We start from the raw sequence: 25,131 nt of genomic DNA on the forward strand, positions 1-25,131 counted from the left end.
TGCCGTTATTGTTTGGGACTCGATAATTCATTATTAATATTAGTTTATTATGCAGGTTAAATGGAAAAGTTTCAGTTAAAGCTCTTGCGCTTCCACCATCCTTAAAAATCTCGAAATGAAGAACAAGATGAAAGCAGCCAATTTTTGTATCGAACAAATAACAGAAGTTACGTTCTTTGAAACCACGTTCCACTTTAATTATTGTTTGCTTTTCCATCAAGCCAGCCTTTAAATCTTCTAATTAAGCTTAAAACTTTCTCATTTGCTTCGATCACAGTGTAGGTCAGCGGCAGTTGGTGTGCCTGGCCAGGTCGCTACTTCGCCGGACCAAAATCCTGGTCCTGGACGAGGCCACGGCCGCCGTTGACATGGAAACGGACTCCCTCATCCAGAACACAATCCGTGAGGCCTTCAGCTCCTGCACCATCATCACCATCGCACACCGCCTCAACACCGTCATGGACTACGACAGGTGCAGTATTACGTCACCCTTGTGCCGGTCATGAAAATGGTTTTTACAATTTAGCTCCGTTCGCGTGCATACAAAAACAGACAAAAACAAATAAACATAGGTTTAATGAATGCAAGGTCATCTTTTCAGGTGGTATGAAGTGTACTGGACATTACGTACCTCAAACCAATACATGAAAATGACTGCAAACCATAAATCCACATCAATGTCATGGACGACTTTCAACTCCTCCGTCGTTAAATCTGCATAAACACAGAAAAAAAGTATTTATAATAAATGTATAAAATATGCATTGAGAACATTAGCAGCAATATTATTAATCTGTTGTTTGTAGGATCCTCGTGCTGGATGAAGGGTTAGTGAAGGAGTACGACTCGCCCACGTGCTTCTTTCGAACAAAAAGAGTATTTTCTACGGCATGGCCAAGGACGCTGACCTTGTTTAATAGGGTCAAGGATGCTAACCCTGTGTAACTATGGCAAATGCTCTGATAAAACTTTTCATGTCTAAGGTGATAACTCTATATAAAATTATCAAAAACGTTGTCGTCGGTGCGATCTTTTGTACTTAGCCGTGCGCACATTGTTATTAATTTTACTATAAAAGCTAGAACTAAGAAACACACACACACACACGAAGACTCTTAACCTTGGAAACTAGTCTTTGTTTCGAATTAAAAATAAACAACTGAAACTGTCAGTTTCGCAAGATGTATGTGTGTTATTTATTATGTGTAATATGACGGACGTACACTTACCTACGTATCACACACACACACACACACACACACAATGCTCAACGATCCGTCGACGATGAGGATGATGAGATTTTTAAGTGAACGGAATCGAAGATGCACACGTTCAGAGAAATGACACTGAGAGAGTTATAACGAAAATGGCGGAGAAGACCGTTTTCCCGCTCACGGCCATTTTTTAGAGCAACTGCTTTTTTCTTATTTATGACGTCGTTTTGTGCTGCAAGTGACGTGAAACAAGTGACGCACACAAGACGTCAGACACGAGACGTCAGACACGAGACACCATTCATACATGACTGCCACAACTCATTACAATAAGAATATTTATTTTTAGCGACAAAACCCACATTTAACTGTTTCAGTATACGATCCCTGTGACATCTCTGAAAACAGAAAAAATGGACAAAATAGTATTTGTGCAAAACTAAAGCCGTCGTCAAAAAAGTTTTTAAAAACTTTAGCGCTAAGATAAGATGAAACTTTATTTGTCTCAGAGGGCAATTCATACACAATTGCATGCACAAAACTATTCATGTCTCATTCATAACCCATTCAAAAGTCGCACGGCTGAAACAACAAAAGACAGCCGCAGTCTGTTTGTCCTGCATGCAGGCGCACAGCATCGGTGGCCAGACGGGAGTCGGACAATTTCTGATGTACAGAGCATGCCTGTCATCACGAAGGATGGCAGACACCTTCAGAAGAGTCCGCCTATTGTACAGAGTCTGAAGAGAACTCTGAGTTAACCCAATGACTTTGTAGAAGGTGGATACCACACGATGTAGGCTGCTCTTGTCCTTCACTGATAAACTGTTGTAAAAACAAATAAACGAGAAGGACAGTACGCTTTCTATGTGCGATCTGTAGAAAAGCTGAAGAAATTGGTGATAGACAGAGAAAGACTTCAGCTTCCGGAGAAGGAAGAGGCGTTGTTGACCTTCTTCACATGTTGAGTGTTGACATCCCAGCAAAGTCGCCTTTCGATGATGGTGCCCAGGTATTTAAAAGTTTCAAACAGTTTGCCAAAAGCATCCGAAAAATGCTTGGAAATGGTGATGAGAGCAACAAGTAAAAGTTTATGATACTAAAGAGAAAAAATATGAAATAAATAAAAACATTTTGCCTACAGCACCCGGTGTTCCCAGGCGGTCACCCATCCAAGTACTAACCGGGCCCGACGTTGCTTAACTTCGGTGATCGGACGAGAACCGGTGTGTTCAACGTGGTATGGCCGTAGGCGAGGGTTGCTTGTTTAGAAAACTATAAAACAAATTGTAGACTACCTTGTCCTTGCATAGAGGCAATGTGGGCCTACAAAATTTCACGAACATAAACTGCACGAGACAGCCTCTAGAGCCAGCAAGGTGAGCCAGTACGACCAACATCAGACACCTGCTCCACCCCGAGCAACACCCGTCCGCTCAAGGGAGACAGCAACCCGGGTACCTAGGAACCGCCGACGCAACTCCCATCAAGTCCCACGCCAACGACAACCACCTTAGACAGCACAGCTATGGCCTATAGATGTTCCCCACAAGCAGACATGTGATCACTAGGGTAGATACACCGAGGTCATGTTGTCCGAAGACGATGTGTCATGGCAAGAAGACTATGTGTAGTTTGTGTCACAAACTGTTTGTGCCACGAGACTTTGATTCCAGAGACGAGGATTACCAACCTCCCACTAAGTGTTTATCCGTATATGATGAATTTCGGATTAGTGTCAGATGTAATGTCGAACATTGTAAAATGTGATGTGATGTAATGCAAAGAAATATAAAATATTATGTGGAACAAGAGATTTCGGCAACAAGATACTTGTCCTTCGAGTTTCCCATGCTGCCCCAGGGCAACACTTACCTCACTTCATAATTACAGGACATATGAAGACTGTCGTTTGGAATTTGTAGTGCAAACCTTTTTCCTTTGGCTTACGAATGAAACACAATAATTTTCTAGACAGTATTCGACAGTTTGGAGTGAACTGGCTGTTCTATATTGTCAACTGTTTTCATCATGGATGTGTATAAAAGGTGGATTGCTGTCTGTCTGCCAAGACCAACGCTTAGCCTCTTGCGAAGTTCTCCGCTGTTAGTCTCGGCGAGCCTCAATAAAGAATGTGACTAAACCGGAAGCTTTGTCGTATTATGCCTCGTTTTAGTAGTTAACTGGAAAATCGTCTGCCAGCAGTCCAGTAAAATAAGTTCGTGGTTTCATGTTTAGTGACCTTCCTCAGTCTCTACAGAAGAGCGTTTATTAAAAAATAATTAAAATAAACCTTCTCTAATAGCTTGCTTTAAATGCATAATTACTTTCTGCTGTTGTCTTTGTTCTCTTGTTTGTCTTCTCGATTTTAACCTCACATGACTCCAATAATTATATCTGCATCTTATGCTTTAGGTGCAGTCGTGACCAGCATAATACCTGGTGCTTTTCCAGACACAATATCTCCTGTATTCAGGGCATTTGTGATGGAGACGTAGAGCGACGTACATCAGACGTTGTTCAAGCGTAGCGGATGTGCCGGGCAGTCAGGTAGTCCACACTTACTATCCGTCCACCATGGACAAAGGCAAGTTGGAGTTTTGTGGAGATTCTATTTGGGTAAGTTCTAAGTTTTTACTATTTTTTCCATCCTTCAGCATAACAAAGCCATTGCGATGTGTTTTCCTGCAAATGTAACGTGAGCGGTGCTCACTGACCGGAACAGTCTGACATTCCAGTCTCCAGATGTAGCCGGAAGTAGCTATTCAAAAGACAGTTTACATGTCCTGTGATATTTCTTACTGTGTGTTTCCAGACCGCCGGGGACGATTACTTTATTCCTATATGTCTAAACATTTTCTCATTACCTGTTTCTCGCGCGCTCGCGTATACACCCAGGCGCGTGACTGAACAAAGTACATCTACACACGCTTTATAGGTCAGTGAGGCTTAGAAAAAGATGAAATCGTGAAACAAGAGGATGTGAGATGATGTAGTGAGACGACTGTAAGATGAAGTATGTGTAGCATGGTTCGTGACATGTCAAGAGTACATGTGGCAGTGCCATGTTCTAGCAGGGGCTTCAGCAAGAAACAAAGGATTTTTGAGTTTAAACGCTTTTTGCTTGTTTTTATGTTTTGATGAGAGAGGTGTGTCTGAGTTTGTAAAAAAAAAAAGAAAAGAGAGAGAGAGATAGAAAGAGGGAGGTAGAGAAACTGCCAGAGGTTATACAAGTGAGAGAGAAAGTCTGCTTGTATGCATGCGTACACACTAAACATACACATGTGCACACTGTCTCCCCTAAACACTAGTACAATGAACAAACAGCACGTGCATGCACTGATACCCACACCAAACACGGACTCCACTGTTTTAATTAATTGTGTCATTTGTCTGAACACAAAATGTACTTTGAGCCGAGCAGTGCCAGTCCCTCCCGCCCCTCTCCCCCTTCCCAAAGAAAAAGAAAGATAAGGCCAGTGGAGGCGACGGGGGCGAGGGTCGGAACCTCGTTTATGAGACACCACGTGCAACGCAGCCAACAAGTGGTGTAAACTGAGACTTGTTTACCTTCGCAGCATGTTCTCAGGGAGGATGGCTGTTGGTGGGGGAAGGGGAGAGAGGGAGAGAAAATGTGTGTACGTTGTGCTACTTCATGAAGCCAAGTGAAATGTGAGAAGTTGACGGAAGATTTTCTTTTTTTTTTTTTAATCAGCAGCTTGTCCTGAACAGTGTGGTGATTGTTTTTGATTGATGTAGGAACTCAATCATTTTAATGACTTAAGGTCACTCCAGCTCTGTAACATTTGTAGGGCGAGTTGAGATAACCCTCATACTCACTAACTCGCCCATTCATTCATCTATCAAGTCACACTTCACTCACACCTTCAGATATACACGCTCTCCAACACACACCACACACATACAGCACGCTTGTACACACCTTATGTTCACTGTTTACTAACAGCATAATGGAAAATACATTTGACATGTATTATCAAAATCACCAAAAGGCTAATAATAAATTATTGCTTATGATCAATTGTGTGAAAGTATATTTGTGTTTTACGCGTTACTGGCTGTATGGGTTTGTGTGTATGTGTGTGTGTTCGTATGGATATGTATGTATTTGTGTTCGCCTGTGGATATATATGGATTTCTGTACATGTCCGTTTGCGTGCATTTGTGTACTGGTGTGTGTTTGTCTATGTGTTCACATAGACGAACTTGCTTGTGTTGTTGTTGAACTCTCTTACAACATCATCAGAGTGGTAGACAAGTTGGCGAACAAATCTGAGCTGGTGCATACAATTTTAGCAATACTGACGATTCCAGTAATATAATAACACCTTTACACACTTCTAATCATATAGATAAAACTTAATGTTAGATTAGACACAACTGTACTGTAGCACACAGGAACTGTTTGCATCAAACCACAACACAACAAGAATAAAAGAGTTTATAAAGTGTGTTTCATAAACATCTTAGAACGACTATCTTATTACAGTTCACCAGCTTTTAAGTGAAATGTCTTTAGAATAGAGACACCGTAGCTGATGCGAAAGTTCTTTTCTTGTTATTTTCGCTGGTTGTTTGTTTATTCACATCGTTCAGTCATAAAAGTTATCAATTAGCTGATGGTGAGATTGGGATGTTATTGCCTCCTTCACAGTCTTTGTGGCTACTGCACGCGATCTACGTGACCGCATGTGGTTACCAGAAGCCAGGGAGAGTGGGGTGGGCGAGGAGGATGGAGGGAACAAAGAATGGTATTGGAGGAACTGCAGAAAGTCCGTAGGTTTCCGCTGACAGATGGCTTGGCGTGCTGATATCCCTGACTACTTTATTATAGCAGTTTCGCCAGGGGCCACAGCTACATCTTGGGAGCATATGTCAACAGTAGCCAGGACCAAGTATTTGAAACTGTAATTTGCTGGCAAACTGTAGTGGCTTGGGAATTTAAATGTCAAACCATAAGTCTGCTGTCTAGCGTTCATAAAGCCGCGCAAACGTGTACAGTCCGGTCACAGGGCCTGCATAGTCATCACATATTCCTGCAGACTTGCACCTCTGCGCTTCGTGGAGCATTTTTTTTTTAAAGAAGATCAGATGACGACGCACGTGTAACATGGAGATGGTTTAGCATCGAGAACTGAGTCAAGTTTAGACACATATTCCAGTGCAACATATGGAATGTTGTTCGTGGAAAATTGCAACAAGAGAGAAAAGGGTTATTGAAAAAGACTCTCCGATTGTTTATATAAAAAAATAGCAAATAAGATCCTTCCTTAATTACTCGCAAACCGAAAGAAAGACAAACAAGCAAAAAAAAAAAAAAAAAAAAAAAAAAAAAAAAAAAATGTCGCTGTTTTGGACGGATCTTCGCAATTTTTGTGGAAGTGATGAGTTTTGGGTAAGTAACCCTTTTTCAGATAATTAAGTGATTTATATATATTATTTTCACTTTCTTAATTCGAAAGTTGAGCTTCATGTGCTTAAGATTATCGTCATCTCTACATATATGCCCTGTCAGGTTCTTAACCCTTTTTCCAACTATTTTTATTTACGTTTTAAATTTTCATCGTTTTGCCAAATTTTGCCCAAAATAAAAGTTCATTTTGCCACATTGCTGATAGAAATGAAGTCCCTATAAAGCTTTTGAAAAGGAACATGGCATCTTTGTCAGTGTTTAGCTATTAGGTAAGTAGGCAAGTGTAAAAATAATTTAAAGAGAATTAGTGATTTCTACTTATGTCAGCTAATTAACTCACCAGCTCACTAACTCACTCTTTGTGTCTTCATATCCGGCGGAGGATCAGAAACTACAGTCTTGTTATGATCAACAAATTAATGAAGATATAAAAAGTCAGAAGTTCACTTTTGAAGACCTATCTTCATCTCATTGTTAACGCGTGCGTCTGCGTATGCATACTGCGCATGTGTGTTTGTGTGTATGAATATTCCTGTGGTTGTGGCGACCGCCTCTCTTTCTCTGCCTCATTATTCAACAGGACGATTTATAGGTCAGCTTAGGTTAACTTATTCGTGCAAGTGAATAAGAGATAGAGAAAAGAAACAGGCGCCAACCTTTCTAAAATTTAACCTTAAAAAAAACGAGGTCTCTAACATTTGACCTCTCAACGAACAAAAGGTTACACTTCCTTTACCTCACTGCCTATGCTGACCCTAAGTTATTTGACTGAATTTTTTTCTGAATTTGTTGCTGCTATTTAACAGTCAGAGTGTATCATAATCATTGTGACCGCCGTGGTTTTTATCGTCGTCATATCATCGGAGGATCTCTTCTTCTTTCGTCCTTTTTCAGCTGCTAACACTTTTTGTTGGGTTAAAAAATTCAAACAAAACATACATTTTACAATTTATTTCCAGTGTTGATGGCGGGTCGTAAGGCCGATCCCACAATTTAGTTTTAAAAATTATAATGGAAACGAAGGTTTTTCTGCGATTAAAGATGTGAATCAAAAAATTCCTCATGACCTCAATGTTAGTACAGTGATACCTCGGTTCTCGAACGCCTTGGTTTTCGACCAAATCGGTATTCGACCAGGAAATTCGAGAAAATTTTGTCTTGGAATCCGAACAAATATTTGGAACTCGAACATCCGAACGTCCGAGATGAGCCGAGTTGAGCCGAGTTGAGCCGAATGGCGTTCATTCAGCCAGAGATCTGTAGGGACCTACAGATCTCTGATTCAGCCCAGCGCGCCTTGCTTGCGTCATCAGTGTGAGTGCAGAGAGAGAGAGTGACGTTTTTGTGGAGAGAGTCATGAAATGTGTGCAAATTGGGCAGAAATCGCAAATTTTGTTGAACAACATCACCCTGATAAAGTGGTAGCAAATAGAGCAGTTAACATTTTTAATGACAATGTTATGTCCACTTTCCGCAAAATTTGCAAAGGAGAAAAAACAGCAAACAATTGACAAATTCTTCCGTAAAGAAATCAGACAAGCAACTGCAGAGCAAGATTCTGATTCTCCTCAGCAAAAGATACAGAGAACAGAAACACCCGAAGAGCAGTTACCCTCTTTTTTATTGAAGAGGACTCCCCTTCAAAACAATAACCATCCCCTTCCCTCCTCCCTCCACATTCATTCCTCCTGCCATAAAGTTTGTACAGGTACAGTAAATGAAACACAATTTACTGTACTGTACAGTACATTTTATTTATTTTTTTTTTGTTTTAATAAATACACTTTTATTTCTTATTTCTTGTTGAGACTCATGTTTTTCTACATATTATATACAAATTAGGCCAGTAAATAGGCATTTTCTGGGGCTTGGAACGAATTAATCCAGTTTCCATTATTTCCTATGGGTTTCATTGCTTCGGTTCTCGAACAATTTGGTTCTCGACCGTCCTCCCGGAACGAATTATGTTCGAGAACCGAGGTATCACTGTACTAACAAACATCTGGAAGTCACCTGTGACCGTCACCTTCATCTGAGTAGAACACACACTGTTGATTGTAAACTGTTATCTAAGAAATTTGTAATGGTTATTAATTTTTCGAGTAAGCTATCGAACTACAAGTCCTTTTTGTAGATTAGCTTACATTTTTCTGTCGGATTGTCTCTCAAGCATATCTTAGCTGCTTGTTTCTTGGATTATTCGTAGCTTTAAAATAAATTCAGTTTAGTCTAGAATTTATTAATCCAAATTATGAAAATTGCTCTCTTTTGTTAATATAGAAGCTAGTAGCTCGAATTGTGCAAATTTTCGTTAGTAGTGTCAACTGTGCTCTTTGTAAGTTCAAGCACATGAGTACGTGGGTTGATATTGCAATGTAAAGAGTATTACAAACTTTGCATGATGTTCAGCCGGAAGTGCAATGTTTCCGAAGCTCCATCGATACCTTCAGCTTCAATCTTGCAGAATTCCAGTTTTTACGATTTCAACGGTTGGCCACGTCTGACAGACTGCTTCCTCAACACAGTGCTGGTGTGGGTGCCATGTGCTTTCTTGTGGTGCCCTCTGCCCTTCTACCTGGTGGTGCTGGCCAGGAAAGGGGAAGTCACTCCACTTCATGTCACATGTTTGAATTCGGCAAAGACGGTGTGTATGTGTGTGCATGTGTGTGCATGTGTATGTGTGTGTATGTATATGCATGTGTGATTAGTACAGAAATAGTAATACGTCCTGGTTTGCAGTTTATTTTGAACTTCAAAATAAATAAAAGCAGATTGATGAAAAACAACAGAAAGTTCAACAGTAGTTACAAGATAGATATGTCGCTGGAGTTGCATAGGATGCCTTCGCTCATCTTCGGGTTGTTTCCATGACGACAGTTTTTCAGCGTGATGCTAAGCATGGTGTCGCTGGTGGTGTTGATACAAAACTGCAGTCTGCTAACGGACAGCAGCAGTGACGTACTTCCGATGGCCATCTACCTTGCCAGCGCCCTGCGAATGGTGTCCTACGTGAGTAGTCATCGCGATATTATTTTAGCTACACACACCTTCATCACGCATGCCATCATTTTTGGTTTCATTTAATTTTATCTTTGCATCTTGCTTGATTAGGTTGAAATTGGCTTTACTAGGTTAACTTATACAACATTTTAGCGCCTACAAACATCATTTGCTGTATGGATGTTACCTGTGGACCTGCGTTCTTCATGCACAATCACAGTTTGTTGTTAATTTTTTAACATTGTCATCCTTTCATCGTGTACAAACATCACCTTCTGCAATATTTAGCTGTGTGCAGCTTGTATAAACATCATTTCCAATTCTTTTTTTCAATGTTAGTTGCCACGTGTACAGAGTAATGATGCTTTATTTTTAGCTGTGTACAGCCTTCCTAACGCAGCATGAGCGTCGACGACAAGTCATCACTTCCGGTTTGCAGTTTGTCTTTTGGAGTTTGTTTACGGTGTGCGATATCGTGCCTCTATACACGGCTGTCATGGAAGAGGTTAGTGATGATGATGATGATGATGATGATGATGATGACGATGACGACGACGACGACAAACATCGTGAGAAAATAATAACTAAGACAAATTTGTATACATTTTTTAAAGAATTGCCGTTAGAACTACGCTACATCAATGTGAAGCCAGGAGCTAACGTTTTCCCACCAGCACTTCAAATCGCAAATGCTAAAATTTGACAAGATTTTCTGTGATGCAGACAAATGTTTCTCATGAATTGGGGGTTGTTCCAGTATTTCGATGATTAATTTTCTGCGCAAAAGGCCTCACACACCAAGATTGAGATCTTTGCAAAGAGCTTGTAATTAGCAAAGCTCAGCTGACAGAAAACTTATTTCACTTGCAGTAATTTAGGTTAGTTGAAAAACTTACTTTTAGATAAATATTATCTATTAGAACCACAAAAATGTGTCTTGCTTGTTAATTTGCTCAAAAACAAATACTGTATACCTTTTGATAAATATGGTATATGTGTTTCGGGATGAAAGGATTATAAGGACGATATCCTGGAATTTCGTGCTGTTCTGTGTGACCTTTGCCATGGAGGGGATTCAGGTCATCCTGTTCTGCTTTTCCGAAGCCCCCGGAAAACATCGGAATGGATACCGACAGCAGCTGAAGGTGTAGTAAATAATCCAAAACATTTTTTTGTGTTGAATATTAACTCTACATTAAGTACTGAAATTTCTAGATGGTTCTGAATTCGGCTAATCAGCTGTAACATGAGTGTGGAGGATCGCAACAAAACGGTTAACACCTCGTCAAAACAATCACGCTTCATGTTTTCTGTTTACAGCACCAATGTCCTGAGGTCACTGCTTCCTTTCCAAGCCGCATGCTTTTCGCCTGGATGACAGGGTAAACATATTTGTTTGTTTATTTGTGTGTGTGTGTGAGAGAGAGAGAGAGTGCGCGCGCGCGTGTTAATTTGTAAACTGTCCTTTACATAATGTGAATAATACTCTTTTCTAGTTTCGTCTACCTCGGGTGGCGGAGAGATCTAGAAGAAAATGACCTTTTTGACCTCAACCCTCGTGACAGCAGTGACGTCCTTGTTCCTCCCTTTGAACGAGAGTGGGAGTTGGAGAAAGACAGATTCAGAAACAAACAGTAAGTAGCTCCACTTCCCAATGTATTTACAAAGTTAGCCGATGTCAGATATTTATTTTTAAGCGCCTCTCACTACAATTTATTCTCGTTTTGTGACAGACTCAGTAAAGAAAAATCAAATGATAGCACCAAAGCCGACTCCACGGTGACAACGTCACTTCCGTTACTGACGACAGACCCCAGGAAGAGGGACATTCACTTTCCCGCACCTGTCTTGGAGACCACGTCCTTGATGGGCACAGTCGTCATCAGCTGCTCCACCCACAGGGCACCGAGGGAGTGGGGCTGCCACTGCCTATGGTACCCTCGACCGCCCAGGGGTCAGCGAGGAGGACCCGAAGATGCCCTCGCTGTTCCGAGTTTTGTCGAAGCTCGTGGGACCTTGGCTGATCCTCGGCTTGTTTCAGAAAGTGGTTTCTGATGGGTTCTTGATCTTAAGCCCTGTGATATTAGGGTAAGTACCCGTGTATCATGTTCTTTCTGTATTGTAAGGTAGAGGAATGTTATACTAATCAGTTACATACTATGGTAATACACTTGCACAGTTTGTACAAGTAAGTATCAAGTATACGTAATTTTGTCGCAGCCCATGAGACAAACAAAGTTCATTTTCATTGGCTGACTTTTTCACGGAATGGAAGTAATACTCTAACGCTAACCGTGGACACCTGTTGCAGTCTTTTGATCGAGCAGGTGGGTACTCCCGACCCCAGCGACGACAGGGTGTGGCCTGGCTACGTGCTGGCGGTGTTGATGTTCCTGGTGCAGATGGTCAAGTCACTGCTCTTCAACTTCAGCTTCTGGTCCTCGCAAGTGGCCGGCATGCAGCTCAAGACCATCCTTATCGCCGCCATCTACAGAAAGGTGAGAAGAGGAATGTAAAATGCGAGGGATCCCATCTACAGACAGGGTAGGCTAGCTTACAGGGGACCTAATCTGCAGACAGGTGATCGCAGGACAATTGAAAGAAAGTGTAATCAATTGAAAAATAAGACCAGAATGGGTGAAGAGGGATAACCCCTTAAGAAGAGTGGTAGGAGAGGAGGGATAGTCCCCCTTTACTGACAGGTGAGTATACAGTAGGTAAACTAGTACACACCCTGCTAAGAAACGTGAAAGGCAAGCACACGCTGATGAAGGTAGTTGGAAGGGAAGTCATCAACAGACAGGTGACAGTAGTAGGTTAAATGGAGAGGGATCAGCCTGGAACTAGTGAAAATGTAACCAATGACCCATCTACTAGTAATGTTGAAGTGAACAGTGAAAAGATTTGTAGGATAGACAAAAAGGACATAGAGGAAGAAGACATCTCTATCCATCCTTTTTATTTCAATATTATACACTCCTTTTATCATCACACTTTTTTTTCCCTATGTGGTACTTGAATCCATTCAGTCTAGCGTGTAAAATATTCCAGTGTTTGTTTTCGTTTCCTTAGTCACTGACGATGAACAGCGCCGCTCGGCGACTGGCCACTGGCGGAGAGATCGTCAACCTCATGTCCGTTGACTGCCAACGGATTCAAGACGTCATGAACTTCTTCTTCTACGCCTGGACCACTCCTCTACAGGTGAACAGATGTGGCGCATTGAAAACGAACTTAAATGCAAATATTCTTTTCAGAAAAAGTTGGTTTCATTGCTTTTAATAAGCAAGCTCCTTGCTTTCTCCACGTCCACATCCTCTTCACAAACTTGTCCTTATTTGAATCCTGAAAATGTTAAAATAGGATGAATTGCTTGATATATGTTGCTTTATATTCTGTAAACACGATCAATGTGTGACAAGTGCTGCTGGGTACTATATATAGTCAATACTAGCAACATTGGAGTGTATTATTAAAGTTTTACTGCACCTTATTGATATTAAACAAAAAATTTTATTCATTCATTTATTTCACCCGATAACTGATACCATAAGTACCAGTCGTAGGGGAGATATGATGGTGAGGTGAAGTTAATTACTGGTTTATTAAATGTGTTGTTATTGTGTCCGCAGGTTGTCATGGTTTATTACACGTGTACACTTATTGTGTCCTCTAACAGGTTGTCATGGTTTATTACAGGTGTACACTTATTGTGTCCTCTAACAGGTTGTCATGGTTTATTACAGGTGTACATTATTGTGTCCTTTAACAGGTTATCATGGTTGTCGGTGTCCTCTACGTGTACATCGGCCCCTCAGTCTTCGCCGGTGTCATCATGCTTCTCCTTCTCGTCCCCCTCAACTCCTACATCGCCAGTCGCCAACAAAAACTCAACATCAGCAACCTGAAGTTCAAGGACCAAAGACTGAGGTTGACCACTGAGGTGCTGAGTGGAATAAAAGTATGTAGCCCAATATTTTTGTCTTTATGTCAACCTGTTCTTTCTGAGCTACTATTAGGAAAACAATCACAGATCGTCAAATTACAGAAAAATGATTCATAGGCACAGAAAAGTAAAATATTTTTTATTATTGGGATTTTTGTGTGTACTGACAAATAATAATAACGAAGATAACAGCAACCGCCTTGATGGTGTTTTCTCCTTTAAAATAAAATTTCAAGCTAAAGAATTCAGCTACCATTAGCTTCGTCATTCTGACAATACTGACATTACTAGAGATGAAAGAAATATCACAATGTTTGTGTATCATTTTGTTTTAGTATGTTGATGACACAGCATCCTTCAAATTAATTCAGTCATGTTATAGTAAAATGTCCACTTCAGTAGAGCCTCATATTTGTTTCCTCATATTGTTATTTGGAAAAAATCCTTTATTCAAGAATCTTCCATTGCTGTAGGAAAAGAAAGTGCTTCGTTCAAAAGCAGAATAATTTTTCCATAGAGTTATAAGCCTTGAAATGAAATTTAAACTTTTAAACTCGTCTTGTTACACCTGTCCTCAGGTGCTGAAGCTGTACGCCTGGGAACCTTCCTTTGAGAAGATGATCACAGACTTGAGGAACGAGGAGACGAGGATCCTGCTCAGAATCTCCTACCTGAACGTCCTGATGGGGGTGTGCTGGAACTTCGCACCTTACCTGGTGGGGCTTTGAAGTGACCGCTTCCTTTTGTTTTACAGATTTTACTTCTTTTATGTTACTGGTGAAGATGGTGCGAGAAAGAAATAAAAAGAAATAAAAATATTGTCCGGATGATAAATAGAAAAAATTTTAAAAAATAATTTGTTGTCAGTAAGAAGTTGGAGGAAGAAAAGAATGTTCGCTTGGTTGTCATGTCTGTTTTTTTTCTGTCACAGTTCTGTTCTATTTAGAAAATTGTTTATGCCTGTTACAGGTAACCCTGGCTACGTTCACAGTGTTTGTGGAGGTCTCCCCTGACAACCACCTGGACGCTCGACGGGCCTTCGTTACCTTGGCCTTGTTCAACATGCTGAGAGTGCCCCTTGGCCTGCTGTCCACAATCATATCCATGACCGTTCAGGTATACGACTTCTGAGATTTGTGTTAAAACTGAGCTTATACTTTCTTTAGATTTTTTTCTTATTGATTCTTACCATGCGTTTCTTTTGTTTGTTTTTATAAGTGTATCTTTGACGTTATTTATTTTTGTATGTTTTCATTCGTTTTTTCCTTCTTGAATATTTTCAGGCTTAATTTTTTTTCCTTCTTTGTTTTGTTTCTTTTTCTATTTCTTAATTTTTTTTCTAGTCTTTTTTCTTTCTTTTTGTCTTTCACTGCTTTGTTTGTATTCTTCCTTGTCTCTTTGTTGAACTTTCTTTGTTTCTATTTAATTATCATGATCTGTTCTAATTTCTTCTGTTTTATCTGATTTATTTGTGTTACCTTTTTCTGATCACCAGTCTATCGTGTCAGTGCAAAGGATTAACAAGTTTTTGTGTTGTGAAGACCTTGACACCAGCAGCGTGACCTACGATGCTAATGCAGGTAAATTACCTGGAAGGTGAAAACGTGAAACATTCCCTTGCCTTGTTTTATGTACAATCATCATGGTCTTTCTCGCTGACATCATTGTTGTTATCACTAGTTTGTAGAGATTCATAATTTTACTTCTTTGTGCGCATTGTGAAATTTCTAATGATACAGTATCCAGAGTTTATTTTATTGTTTCAAAACATACAAGTAAATGTTTGTTTATGTCATGTTTGTAAACAAATTAAAAGCAGTTTTACGGCGACACTTTACTCTGAATGGCACGCACGCTTTTTTAAACAGCAAACGCCATATCTGTCCGGAACGGAACATTCACCTGGGACAGAAGCTACGAACCCGTCTTGAAAAAGTGGGAATTTATTTCTCTATTTGTTAATGAGTTAATAGCTTAATTTGTATCTCTATTTGTCAACCAATGTGTGTTTCTGCTTCTCTTAGATATTGCTCTCATCATCTGTGTCTATTGCCCTTGCAATGAAAAATAAAAGTTTTCAAACTAATGAGTTGCTTTTTTGATCATGTCCAGCTTCTCTATATCTTTCGTTTGAAGCTTTTGATAAAATAATTTCTACTTTTACTAAGCTCCCCTTTTGTTCATTGTTCAAATTTGTTCCAATTGTAAGATTAAATATTATCAGCCTTTTGTTTTAAGTTTACGGTTGAATATTTTTTTTTCATAAAAGTTCGTTTCTAGTAAAAGGATCGATTAATTTCTGCCTCTTGTTGTAAGTTTAAGGTTCAATAATGTCCATCTTTTGTTATAAGAATAGAATCGCTTTTCAAACTTTTGTTCTAATTTAAAGCTGAACAATGTCCCTCCATTGTTCTACGAAAAATGTTGAATACTTTCAGTATCGACATAGAAATTGGCGTTGGCAGTCTCGTGGCGGTGGTTGGTCATGTGGGAAGCGGGAAGTCGTCATTGATCTCGTCCTTTCTCGGAGAGACGGAGAAAGTATCAGGGGATGTAACTATCAAGGTATACGACGATCCTTCTTTGCGCGATACATGGGATAAGGGCGGTTCTTAGTGTCTTGAGTAAACATTTTAGCACTGCGCTAACAGATATGTCCTGGGGTCAGAGGTCATCTGTGCAGATTGGTATTGAACTTTAACCAAGTAATATATAAAAAATATTTACTACTAAACTTTTATAAATATGTAATGGTGACGTTGTCTAGTAATGTGAATTTTCAAAGACGAAGTGTCCATACACAAATGGCCCGGTTGCAACAAAACCGTTGGTTTCAGAGTTCCGTGGCCTACGTCCCTCAGCAAGCGTGGATCCAAAACGCAACACTGCGTGATAATGTTCTCTTCGGGAAACTCTTCAACGAAAAAAGATATCAACAGGTCCTGCGGGCATGCGCACTGGAGCGTGACTTAGAAATACTGTCTGCTGGAGACATGACTGAAATTGGAGAACGGGTATGTACTGTGACTCCTTTCATGCACACTTTTGTTGTGTATTTTTTGACAAATAAAGATGACGATGGACAATGTCAAATACAAAAACAGCGACGATAATGATAATGACGTTTGCTCTTGTGAAAATGTCAGGGTATCAACCTGAGTGGGGGTCAGAAGCAGAGAGTGAGTCTGGCCCGCGCCGTGTACAGTGACAGCGACATCTACCTACTGGACGACCCGCTCAGCGCCGTGGACTCGCACGTGGGCAAACACATTCTTCAGCAGGGTCATAGGCCCAACGGCTTGCTCCGGAACAAGGTCAGCCCATAGCAAAAGAAAGGCTGATAGCCTTGTAAAGATATTCACTTTAAAACGCTCATCATCTTTTTCACCACCCAATCATCATCTGGTTCAAAACCCTGCTCACCCTCTCTTTGAGTCCTTTTAATCGTCAGCTTTATTTCATTAGCCTTTCACACCTCTCTACGCCATCATACAATCATCTGCTGTTTCATTAGCTGCTGTCCATTCTTGTTTTTGTTGACCAGACGCGGGTGCTGGTGACACACGGCATCCACTGGCTGCCGATGGTTGACGAGATCATCGTGCTGTCCGACAACGGCATCTCGGAGAAAGGCAGCTACGACACTCTCATGTCCCACAACGGACCCTTCGCTCGCTTCCTCAAACTTCACCTGCAGCAGAAGGAGGACTCGGAAGAAGAAGAAGACCCTGAGAGTCAGTGGTCAAGTGATCCCAGTTTTATTTTAATTTTTTTCGTTTCTAAAAAAACACCACTTCTTTTTCAAGATTTCATTAACTTTTTTTGACAAGTTAGGTAGGCGGGCATATTTCATGCTTTCTTTCATGAACTTTACTATAACCCATATCTTTCAATGTGATGTTCAAATATTTTTAAAAGCATATCAATTGTCATTAAGAAAGTCTCCGTGGAACACATCCTTCTTCCATTTCGTAATCTAAAAATGACAAGATAATGGAGAGAACGGGGCATCACAGGTTCTTTAGCTTCTGTTGCGTCTTCTCGCAGTCTCCACACTCATCAACAAGATCCGAGAGGACGTGGAGACGGCGACTTCTGATGGCGCCACTTCCGGTGATGATCTGACACGTCTGGCTAAAGCTAGACGCAGGTTTGTTTTCTCTCCACTTTAAAAAGACTTCTCAAACTAAATGAAACCAGGCTTTTATCTACTCTTAAAGGTTTATAAAATTTCTGCCACCATTTAATGTTCATTCTTCAAGTCTGTATACTCTCTGTCTAGTTGATTAAGACATTGTATGACAATGTATCGAACACATACCTTTGAAATAAGTATATTAAAGACATATTTAAGGTCGGAATCGACTTTGTAATATCTCACTCTCATAAATTTTTTTCTGTTTCGTCCACTGTTCCAAATCTGAAGGCAGAAAAGAAACACAGTGGAAGTCTTGAAACCCGTTTGTGTCAAAACATCCGTGTAGGCCAATAAAAGATATGGAACAATAGGTCGAGAGAAAAAATAAATACTTCTAAAAATTAGAAAATGATAAAAAGTCCTAAACTATGCTTTATCCATCCTCTTCAGTAATATTTTGTTGTAAATTTGGAAAATATCGACATCAAGACTCAAAGACTAAGGTGTCATGTCCGTGCAGGAAGTACAGCCGGACAAGGTCCAGGTCAAAGTCGCTGACGGAGTCCACGAAGAGCAAGTCTGGTAAGCGCCACCTGGAGGAGGACAAGCTGGAAGAGGATAAGGGTCGACTGGTACATGAGGAGACTATGGAGAAAGGAAAGGTATGTACACAGCCACTTAATACAAGATAAACATAATGCAGACACTGGTTCAATGCAAGTACCAACAAATTAATCTAAGCCATGTATAAAAATAACAAGGGATAATTTAAATTCAGTCATTGCTCAATCAACTCTCTGACTTTTCACCTGTTCTCCAGGTGAAATGAGTTTTTTCCCCATACCTGCTTTACTTATTTTCGAGTATATTGACGGGAAAATAAGAGAAAAATTGTCCTTAAAGGTTTCGCTTAGTGTAAAGGTCTCAGAAAGTTAATAAGATATCTTGCGACCTGCTGACCTTACTTGTCCAACTGTTCCACCTATCCTCCAGGTGAAGTGGAGCGTTTTTTTCACCTACCTGAGAGCAGCAGGTGCTGTACCCTTCACAGCATCCATTTTGTTCTTCCTCCTCTTTCAAGCCGCCAACGCTGCGGGTAACTTCTGGCTCAGCCGCTGGACCGACGACCCCTTCCTCGCCGCCGCCAACGACAACGCCACCTTGCGGCACGACTACAATATCAAGAATGACTACTACCTGATGGTGTTTGGAATGTTAGGCATTGCTCAAAGTAGGTGTTGAACTTTCTATAAACCGAAGAAATGTATTTTTAGAGAGAAAATGAATAAGGGAAAACAACAATCCCATCAGAGAGGAAAACAAAATATTTTCAAAGAAGACAACAAACAATAAGAGAAAGACAACTATCTCTAAAAATTAAGGTTTTCTTGAGCGAAAGAAAATAAGTTAGCGACAGCAAAAATTGCTTACAGGAAAAAAAACAATATGATAATTATTTCAGAGATGAAGGGACAATGACGATTCTTTAAAGAAGAATGACAATAATAATTACAATGAAGAGGAAAAATAATAAATACAAGTTTTAGAGAGGAAAACAATACAAATTAGTATATGTATATTAAAAAAGAAACGGATGCAGAAAGAAAATCGCAGTGTTGACAGTGTGGTTAAGTGTTTTCCTCATTTTGTTTTCTTACAGTGATCGCCTTGATTTTCAACAACTTGTTGTTCTGGGTTCGAATGGTTGTTGCCTCCAAAATTCTTCACCGCAGACTTCTTGCTAGTGTACTACGCTCACCCATGGCTTACTTCGACACGACTCCCATTGGGCGAATGGTCAACAGGTGAAACAGCTTTTAAATTCTTCAGCTCTCTAGTATTTTATTTGTATTTCTTTGTTCTCCCTTACTTGTCCTTCTTTTTCTCTCTTGTTTTCTCTCTCGACACACGCGCACGCCCGCATAGTCAGTAAAAACTCCTAAGATCTTCCTGTTTGCGACACCTCTTAGATGAATTACACTGGAATATAACAATAGAATTAATGGAACAGACAAATATTTGTTTGTTTCTTTATTTATGTGCAGATTTTCCCGTGACATAGAGACCATCGACAACAACCTTCCAATCATCATTCGCGACTTCCTCTCCACCGGGACGATGGCTCTTGTTACCGTCATCGTCATCTCCATTAGTACACCGCTCTTCATCACACTGGTCGTTCCTATTCTCATCCTGTATTACTTTATACAGGTAATGTTTTTACCTTTTTTTCATTTCATCATCATCAATCATCAATCATCATCTGCCTTGTACTGTATTATATATTGACGAAATCATGTTCACACGTTGTCCTTTTGAGCGTTTTCAAATGATTTCTTACGAGTAATGGTAAGATGGCATTAAGTCGGCTTTAGCCAGATCCAGCCAGGCTTTATTTCATAGTGCAGAAGCGCAGACAAAAGTTTCGGCAAACTTGCACGCACGCACAAACGCACGCATGCACAACAACGTTGAGTAAAACCAGTGTCTCGTAAAAGTTTCACTTCCAATCGGGAATGTGCAGAGCTTCTACATCCCAACATCACGACAGTTGAAGAGGATTGAATCAGTCACCCGCAGCCCCATCTACGTCCACTTCAGCGAGACCATCAGCGGTGGCGCCACCATCCGCGCCTACCGAGCGGTCGACCGCTTCATCGAGGAGTCCAAGAGACGGGTGGACAGAAACCAGTCTTTCTATTTTGCTAGTCTCGGCGCAAACAGGTAAGGGCACGAGGCTTCTAAGCTGAGGGCGACTTGCTCTGTGTGTGTGTGTGAGAGAGAGAGGCACTGTTAAAGGAAAAAAACTTTTTGCGAACTCGGATTGATTCCGGAATGCTGTTTGTCACTAGGTGGCTGGGAATGAATTTGGAAATCATCGCAAATCTCATCATCTTCGGCGCCGCCATCTTTTCTGTGGTTACACCAGGCGTGGGAGGAGGAACTGTGGGACTTTCTGTATCTTATGCAATGCAGGTGACTAACAATAAGGCTACTATATATGTTCATATAAAGTCTATCTTCTATATAGACTATTTATGTCTATCTTCCCCGGAAATGACCTGTCTCGTTTTTACTCTCTCGAAGATTTCGGGCTGCCTGACCTGGATGGTCCGACAGATGAGCGACCTGGAGACAAACATCGTGTCGGTGGAGAGAGTGAAGGAATACTCAGAGCTGGAGTCAGAGGTCAGTCCAGGGGAAAAGAAGTTGAAATTAGTGAGGTACAGTAATCTGGGATTACAATTACTATTAAAACCCTTCATCATTTATTTATTTATTCATTTTATTGTGTTAGTATTTTTGTTTGTGGCCGTTGAATTTTTCTTTTCTTGTCTCTTTCTTTCATGTATATGTAATCTTCCCCCCCCCCTCAACCCTCCCAACCCCCTCCCCAAAAAAACCAAACAAAACCAAACAACAAAACAAAAAGCAATCAGTTCTGAAGTCCACGATTTCCAGCATAGCTTCTCTTAATTTCAAAAACTTAAGAATTACTACTTTAGTTAAAATGAGCTTTTCTATTTATTTGTTTTTCGTCTAAACACTGTACAGGCGCCATGGATAAACCAACTTCGACGTCCAGTTCCTTCCTGGCCTGACAGAGGTCATCTTGTTTTCAGTGAGTACAGTACCCGTTACCGACTTGGCCTGGACCTTGTTCTGCGGGGTGTAACCTTCACCATCGAGGCCGGTCAGAAGGTAGACATTGAGGCTGTGTGCTCACTAGCTGACTGGATGAAAACTAATCATTTGCATTAATATTTCTTACTGCAATGACGTACACTATGTCAATAAAGTTAAATTGCTTATGTTTGTGACAAATATGCAAATAAATAATAATAAAAAGCAAAGAAAGATTTAAACAAATTAAAATATGCATGAAGTAACATTATCTGCGCAGGTTGGTATCGTTGGAAGGACAGGGGCAGGTAAGTCCTCTCTAACGCTCTCCCTCTTCCGCTTGATCGAGGCCGCTGGAGGCTGCATCATGATCGACGGCGTCAACATCGCCGACATCGGGCTCCACGACCTGCGCTCTCGCATCACCATCCTGCCACAGGTAACCATGACATTTTGTTGCCAGTTGTGAAAGGTAAGCATTTATGAGGTCAAGAAGCCCACCAAGCTGTACCTACTTGTAGCCGAGAGCTAAGGAAGTTTTCAGAGCTTTGTTTTGCTTCGTTGTTTATTTTTATTTTCTAGTCATCGAATCGATCTCAGTGCAAGACTTTTTTTCAAGATTCTCTAAAAATAAGAGAAGAACCGAGTTCCGCTCCCTCGGTAAAAAAATCCAGCAAACGTACCTAATATACATCACGTGTCACAAAAGTCCGTGTACGCTTCAATAGCATTATTAGCATGTACTCTATGTCGTCTATGATATCTAAGTCGGCCAACTTAATTGTATCTAGTAATATGCTTTATAGCTTCGGAAACAATACGCTTGTCCTTTTGAGTTACCTGTATATGGTCTCAGGGCAACAACTGATCCTCGCTTCATAATTACGGTCCCAAGTGAGAAAAAAAAATGCGAATTTTTCATTAAAAAACTGATACACACCTTAACTTCAACACAAACAATAATCAGGTATATTTGACAAACAGGTGTTTGTACGTGTTGCCCTTTGTCTGATTTCAGGATCCCGTGCTCTTTTCTGGCACCCTAAGGATGAACCTTGACCCTCTGGATCAATACTCAGATGATCAAATATGGATGGCTTTGGAGAGAGCTCATCTCAAAGTATTTACTATGTTCCAAGACCTTCTTTTATTTATTTTTCTCTTTTTATAGTCTGACAAAAAATTTTTAAATTTATCTTTATGATCCTGTAAAAACCTATGATAATTTGTAAGAATAATATTTTTAAAAAAAGGAACAGTAGATATATGTTTTCTGGCAAGAACATAAAATGTCTTTTGTTATCTGATATCTTTAAGCAGTAGGTGTCTTTTTGAACTACCTCGTTTTGTCTCATTTGAGTCATGAGGACATCAAAACAGATTACTACAGTGCTGCACATTATTAAAACGAGTTAACAGGCTTGCAAATTTGTACGAATCTAGCGGTAACAGTGTTTGAGTAACGGAGGAATGTGAGGAAAACATGCAATCAGTTGCTTTTATTTGTTTCTGTAGCATTTTGCAGAAGAGCTGCCAGAAAAACTGAACCACCAGGTCGGCGAAGAGGGACAGAGTCTAAGGTAATTGATTCCAAGTAAAGGAAAAAACACGAAAGTCCGTGCCGGACATTACTCACAAAGGCGCCATATTGTTTTCTCTATCGGCTGCATCCAGCAATCCACCCACAATCATTCAGTTGACACACTCAGAACGGTGACAGAGTTAGAACACTTATGCATAATTATTGTTTCTGAACGTGTTGAGACTTGATCCTAGAAGAATGGGTAAAGAAGACCATAAGAATTAAAATTTAGTTTGATTCATGTAATGCATCCATTCTACCACCCAAAAAATTCAAAGGAAGATAAAGCAAAAAAAAAAAAAAAAAAAGTAAGTTGCATTCTATAATAACAAGAGCGGTTTAAGCTTTACTTGGTGGCCTATAAATCTTTTCTTGAGTCCATGTTCATTTGCTTTAAATCTTCATTTAAAAAGATTCTCATTTGGCTTCCATCACAGTGTGGGTCAGAGGCAGTTGGTGTGCCTGGCCAGGACGCTACTTCGCCGGACCAAACTCCTGGTCCTGGACGAGGCCACGGCAGCCGTTGACATGGAGACGGACACCCTCATCCAGAACACCATCCGTGAGGCCTTCAGTACATGCACTATTATCGCCATCGCACACCGCCTCAACACCATCATGGACTACGACAGGTGCAGTGTTACGTCACTCTGTCTCTCTCTCTCTCACATACACGCGCGTGCACACCCTCACACACGCAAAATGTTTGTCTTGATGGAAAGAGAGGAAGAAAATGTGCGTCAGTACGTAAAGTTAACAGCTATGAAGAGAAGAGTTGGGTATACCAACAATATTACTGGTCTGTCATTCTGCAGGATCCTCGTGCTAGATGGAGGGCTGGTGAAGGAATACGACTGTCCCCACGTTCTCCTTGCGGACAAGAAGAGCATCTTCTACAGCTTGGCTAAGGACGCTGACCTCGTGTAACATGGTCAATGGTGCTGATCTGACTTTATCATGTCGATAGAGAATTTTATTGTTTGAAAATGATCGAAGACGATGCCCTCGGTGAGACCTTTGTGCACTGGCTTATTCTACGCATGAGCGAACAGTGAGATGCGGTGGTCACCTTAACAAGCTCCACACGTTCGTTTTCTCTGCTCAGTCAGTCCACTCCCACGAAAACAACAAACAAACAAACAAACAAACAAGCAAGTAAAAAAAAAACAAACCAAACAAACAAACCAAACCCCCCACACAAGAAATCAATGACCAGTTAAGCTGTTTGAAGTATTTTGTTTTCCCTGGCCACCATTGCAAACGACAAAATAGGGAAAAAATGTGCGCATGCGTGAAAAAAAATCAGTGCTAAAAATAGTAGCACCCAAGGTAGTCATCGTCTGATATTAACATAGTCTATTTTTAAAAACTAAATATAAAAAATTATTTGTAATTAAAGATTATTGAACTGTTTATGAGTCAAAGTGTGTGAGAATGAACATCAATGTTTCCATGAGTATAAGTCGCTTCATGAGTTCCCGCATAGATTATAGTAGAATAAAGACCCACTAATAGTCAGTTTTGGAAACCGGTGTTCTCTCCTTTAAAAGACAGAAGAAGCAAGTAAAACTGTCACTTTAGTCAGACTTATGTTTGTTGTTTAATATAAGAGGGAGGCAGCACATACAGTTTGTACATGTTTGTAGAAAAAACACATACACTTTGTTTGTTTGTTTGTTTAAACAAAACACTTGTGACAGGTGTGAAAATGTATCTTGAAGTGAACATGTTATGACTTCACAATTAGATGACAATAAAGAGGTTGAAGTCAAATGGTCTCTCGTTCTCATATAAATATGCACCAAGTTTGTACGACTATATTGAAAATGTTTAATCTTATAGAGTTTCATGCGTGGCTCTCCCTCGCAAATCTGTATTTATTTGTCATTATTATTTATATGCGTGTAAGAGAAATATGTCTTTCATTCTTTCTTTGTGTGTATGTATTTGCTTCTCGCCTGGTGTGCGTGTGTGAATGTGTTTGTGTTTATCCACAGTCAGTTTTCAGATACAGTTTAAAATGTTATGTTTCTACTTTTTTTAATATGAAATGTCTTCGCAATATGAAACAATGCTGAAGCCGTAATAACATCTTAAAGGCAGAGAGAAATTTGTATTAATCGTTCTATAAACTCGTTGCTATGAAATGTGTTTTTTCTACGTTTACATTAGAGGAAAATATCATAATTTGGT

General features: G+C 40.2%; 2 protein-coding genes and 1 non-coding gene across 4 annotated transcripts; 2 read left to right on the top strand and 1 right to left on the bottom strand.

The window, feature by feature from the left end:
* Positions 1-251: 251 nt before the first annotated feature.
* LOC112569544 (canalicular multispecific organic anion transporter 2-like) lies at positions 252-1,031 on the top strand (the record flags this gene model as incomplete). Its single annotated transcript, XM_025247351.1, is given in 3 exon segments — positions 252-472; positions 807-850; positions 853-1,031. Coding segments are annotated over 3 exon segments (330 nt in total), but the record flags the coding sequence as incomplete, so codon positions are not given.
* A 1,318-nt stretch (positions 1,032-2,349) lies between these two features.
* Positions 2,350-2,468, bottom strand: LOC112569700. The gene has a single exon (XR_003100511.1). It is a non-coding gene; the product is annotated as a 5S ribosomal RNA (ribosomal RNA).
* Positions 2,469-3,698: 1,230 nt separating this feature from the next.
* LOC112569536 (multidrug resistance-associated protein 1-like) lies at positions 3,699-24,711 on the top strand. 2 transcript variants are annotated; one of them, XM_025247346.1, is made up of 33 exons: positions 3,699-3,833; positions 9,113-9,292; positions 9,526-9,657; positions 10,025-10,153; positions 10,661-10,793; positions 10,969-11,030; positions 11,145-11,282; positions 11,382-11,736; positions 11,960-12,146; positions 12,721-12,852; positions 13,421-13,609; positions 14,173-14,310; positions 14,564-14,710; positions 15,090-15,174; positions 15,463-15,529; positions 16,033-16,159; positions 16,432-16,608; positions 16,741-16,908; positions 17,139-17,328; positions 17,642-17,744; positions 18,253-18,394; positions 18,726-18,963; positions 19,393-19,537; positions 19,778-19,943; positions 20,257-20,456; positions 20,585-20,708; positions 20,820-20,921; positions 21,288-21,434; positions 21,637-21,795; positions 22,375-22,476; positions 22,872-22,936; positions 23,376-23,570; positions 23,754-24,711. In XM_025247346.1, exons 8-33 carry the CDS (start codon positions 11,624-11,626, stop codon positions 23,863-23,865), a joined length of 3,720 nt encoding a protein of 1,239 aa, XP_025103131.1. In that variant the 5' UTR covers positions 3,699-3,833; positions 9,113-9,292; positions 9,526-9,657; positions 10,025-10,153; positions 10,661-10,793; positions 10,969-11,030; positions 11,145-11,282; positions 11,382-11,623; the 3' UTR covers positions 23,866-24,711. The 2 variants fall into 2 exon arrangements, with proteins under 2 accessions (XP_025103131.1, XP_025103130.1); XM_025247345.1 differs by having other exon boundaries at positions 3,700-6,630.
* The last annotated feature ends 420 nt before the right edge of the window (positions 24,712-25,131 follow it).

This window comes from Pomacea canaliculata, linkage group LG7 (genome assembly GCF_003073045.1).
Source record: "Pomacea canaliculata isolate SZHN2017 linkage group LG7, ASM307304v1, whole genome shotgun sequence".
NCBI lineage: Eukaryota > Metazoa > Mollusca > Gastropoda > Architaenioglossa > Ampullariidae > Pomacea > Pomacea canaliculata.

Excerpts from the sequence above, each read along its gene's own strand:
- LOC112569536 (XM_025247346.1), top strand. The coding sequence starts at position 11,624 with ATGCCCTCGCTGTTCCGAGTTTTGTCGAAGCTCGTGGGACCTTGGCTG. Across the intron at positions 13,610-14,172 it reads AGGTGCTGAGTGGAATAAAA|GTGCTGAAGCTGTACGCCTG; the intron begins GTATGTAGCCCA and ends ACCTGTCCTCAG. Across the intron at positions 18,964-19,392 it reads AATGTTAGGCATTGCTCAAA|TGATCGCCTTGATTTTCAAC; the intron begins GTAGGTGTTGAA and ends GTTTTCTTACAG.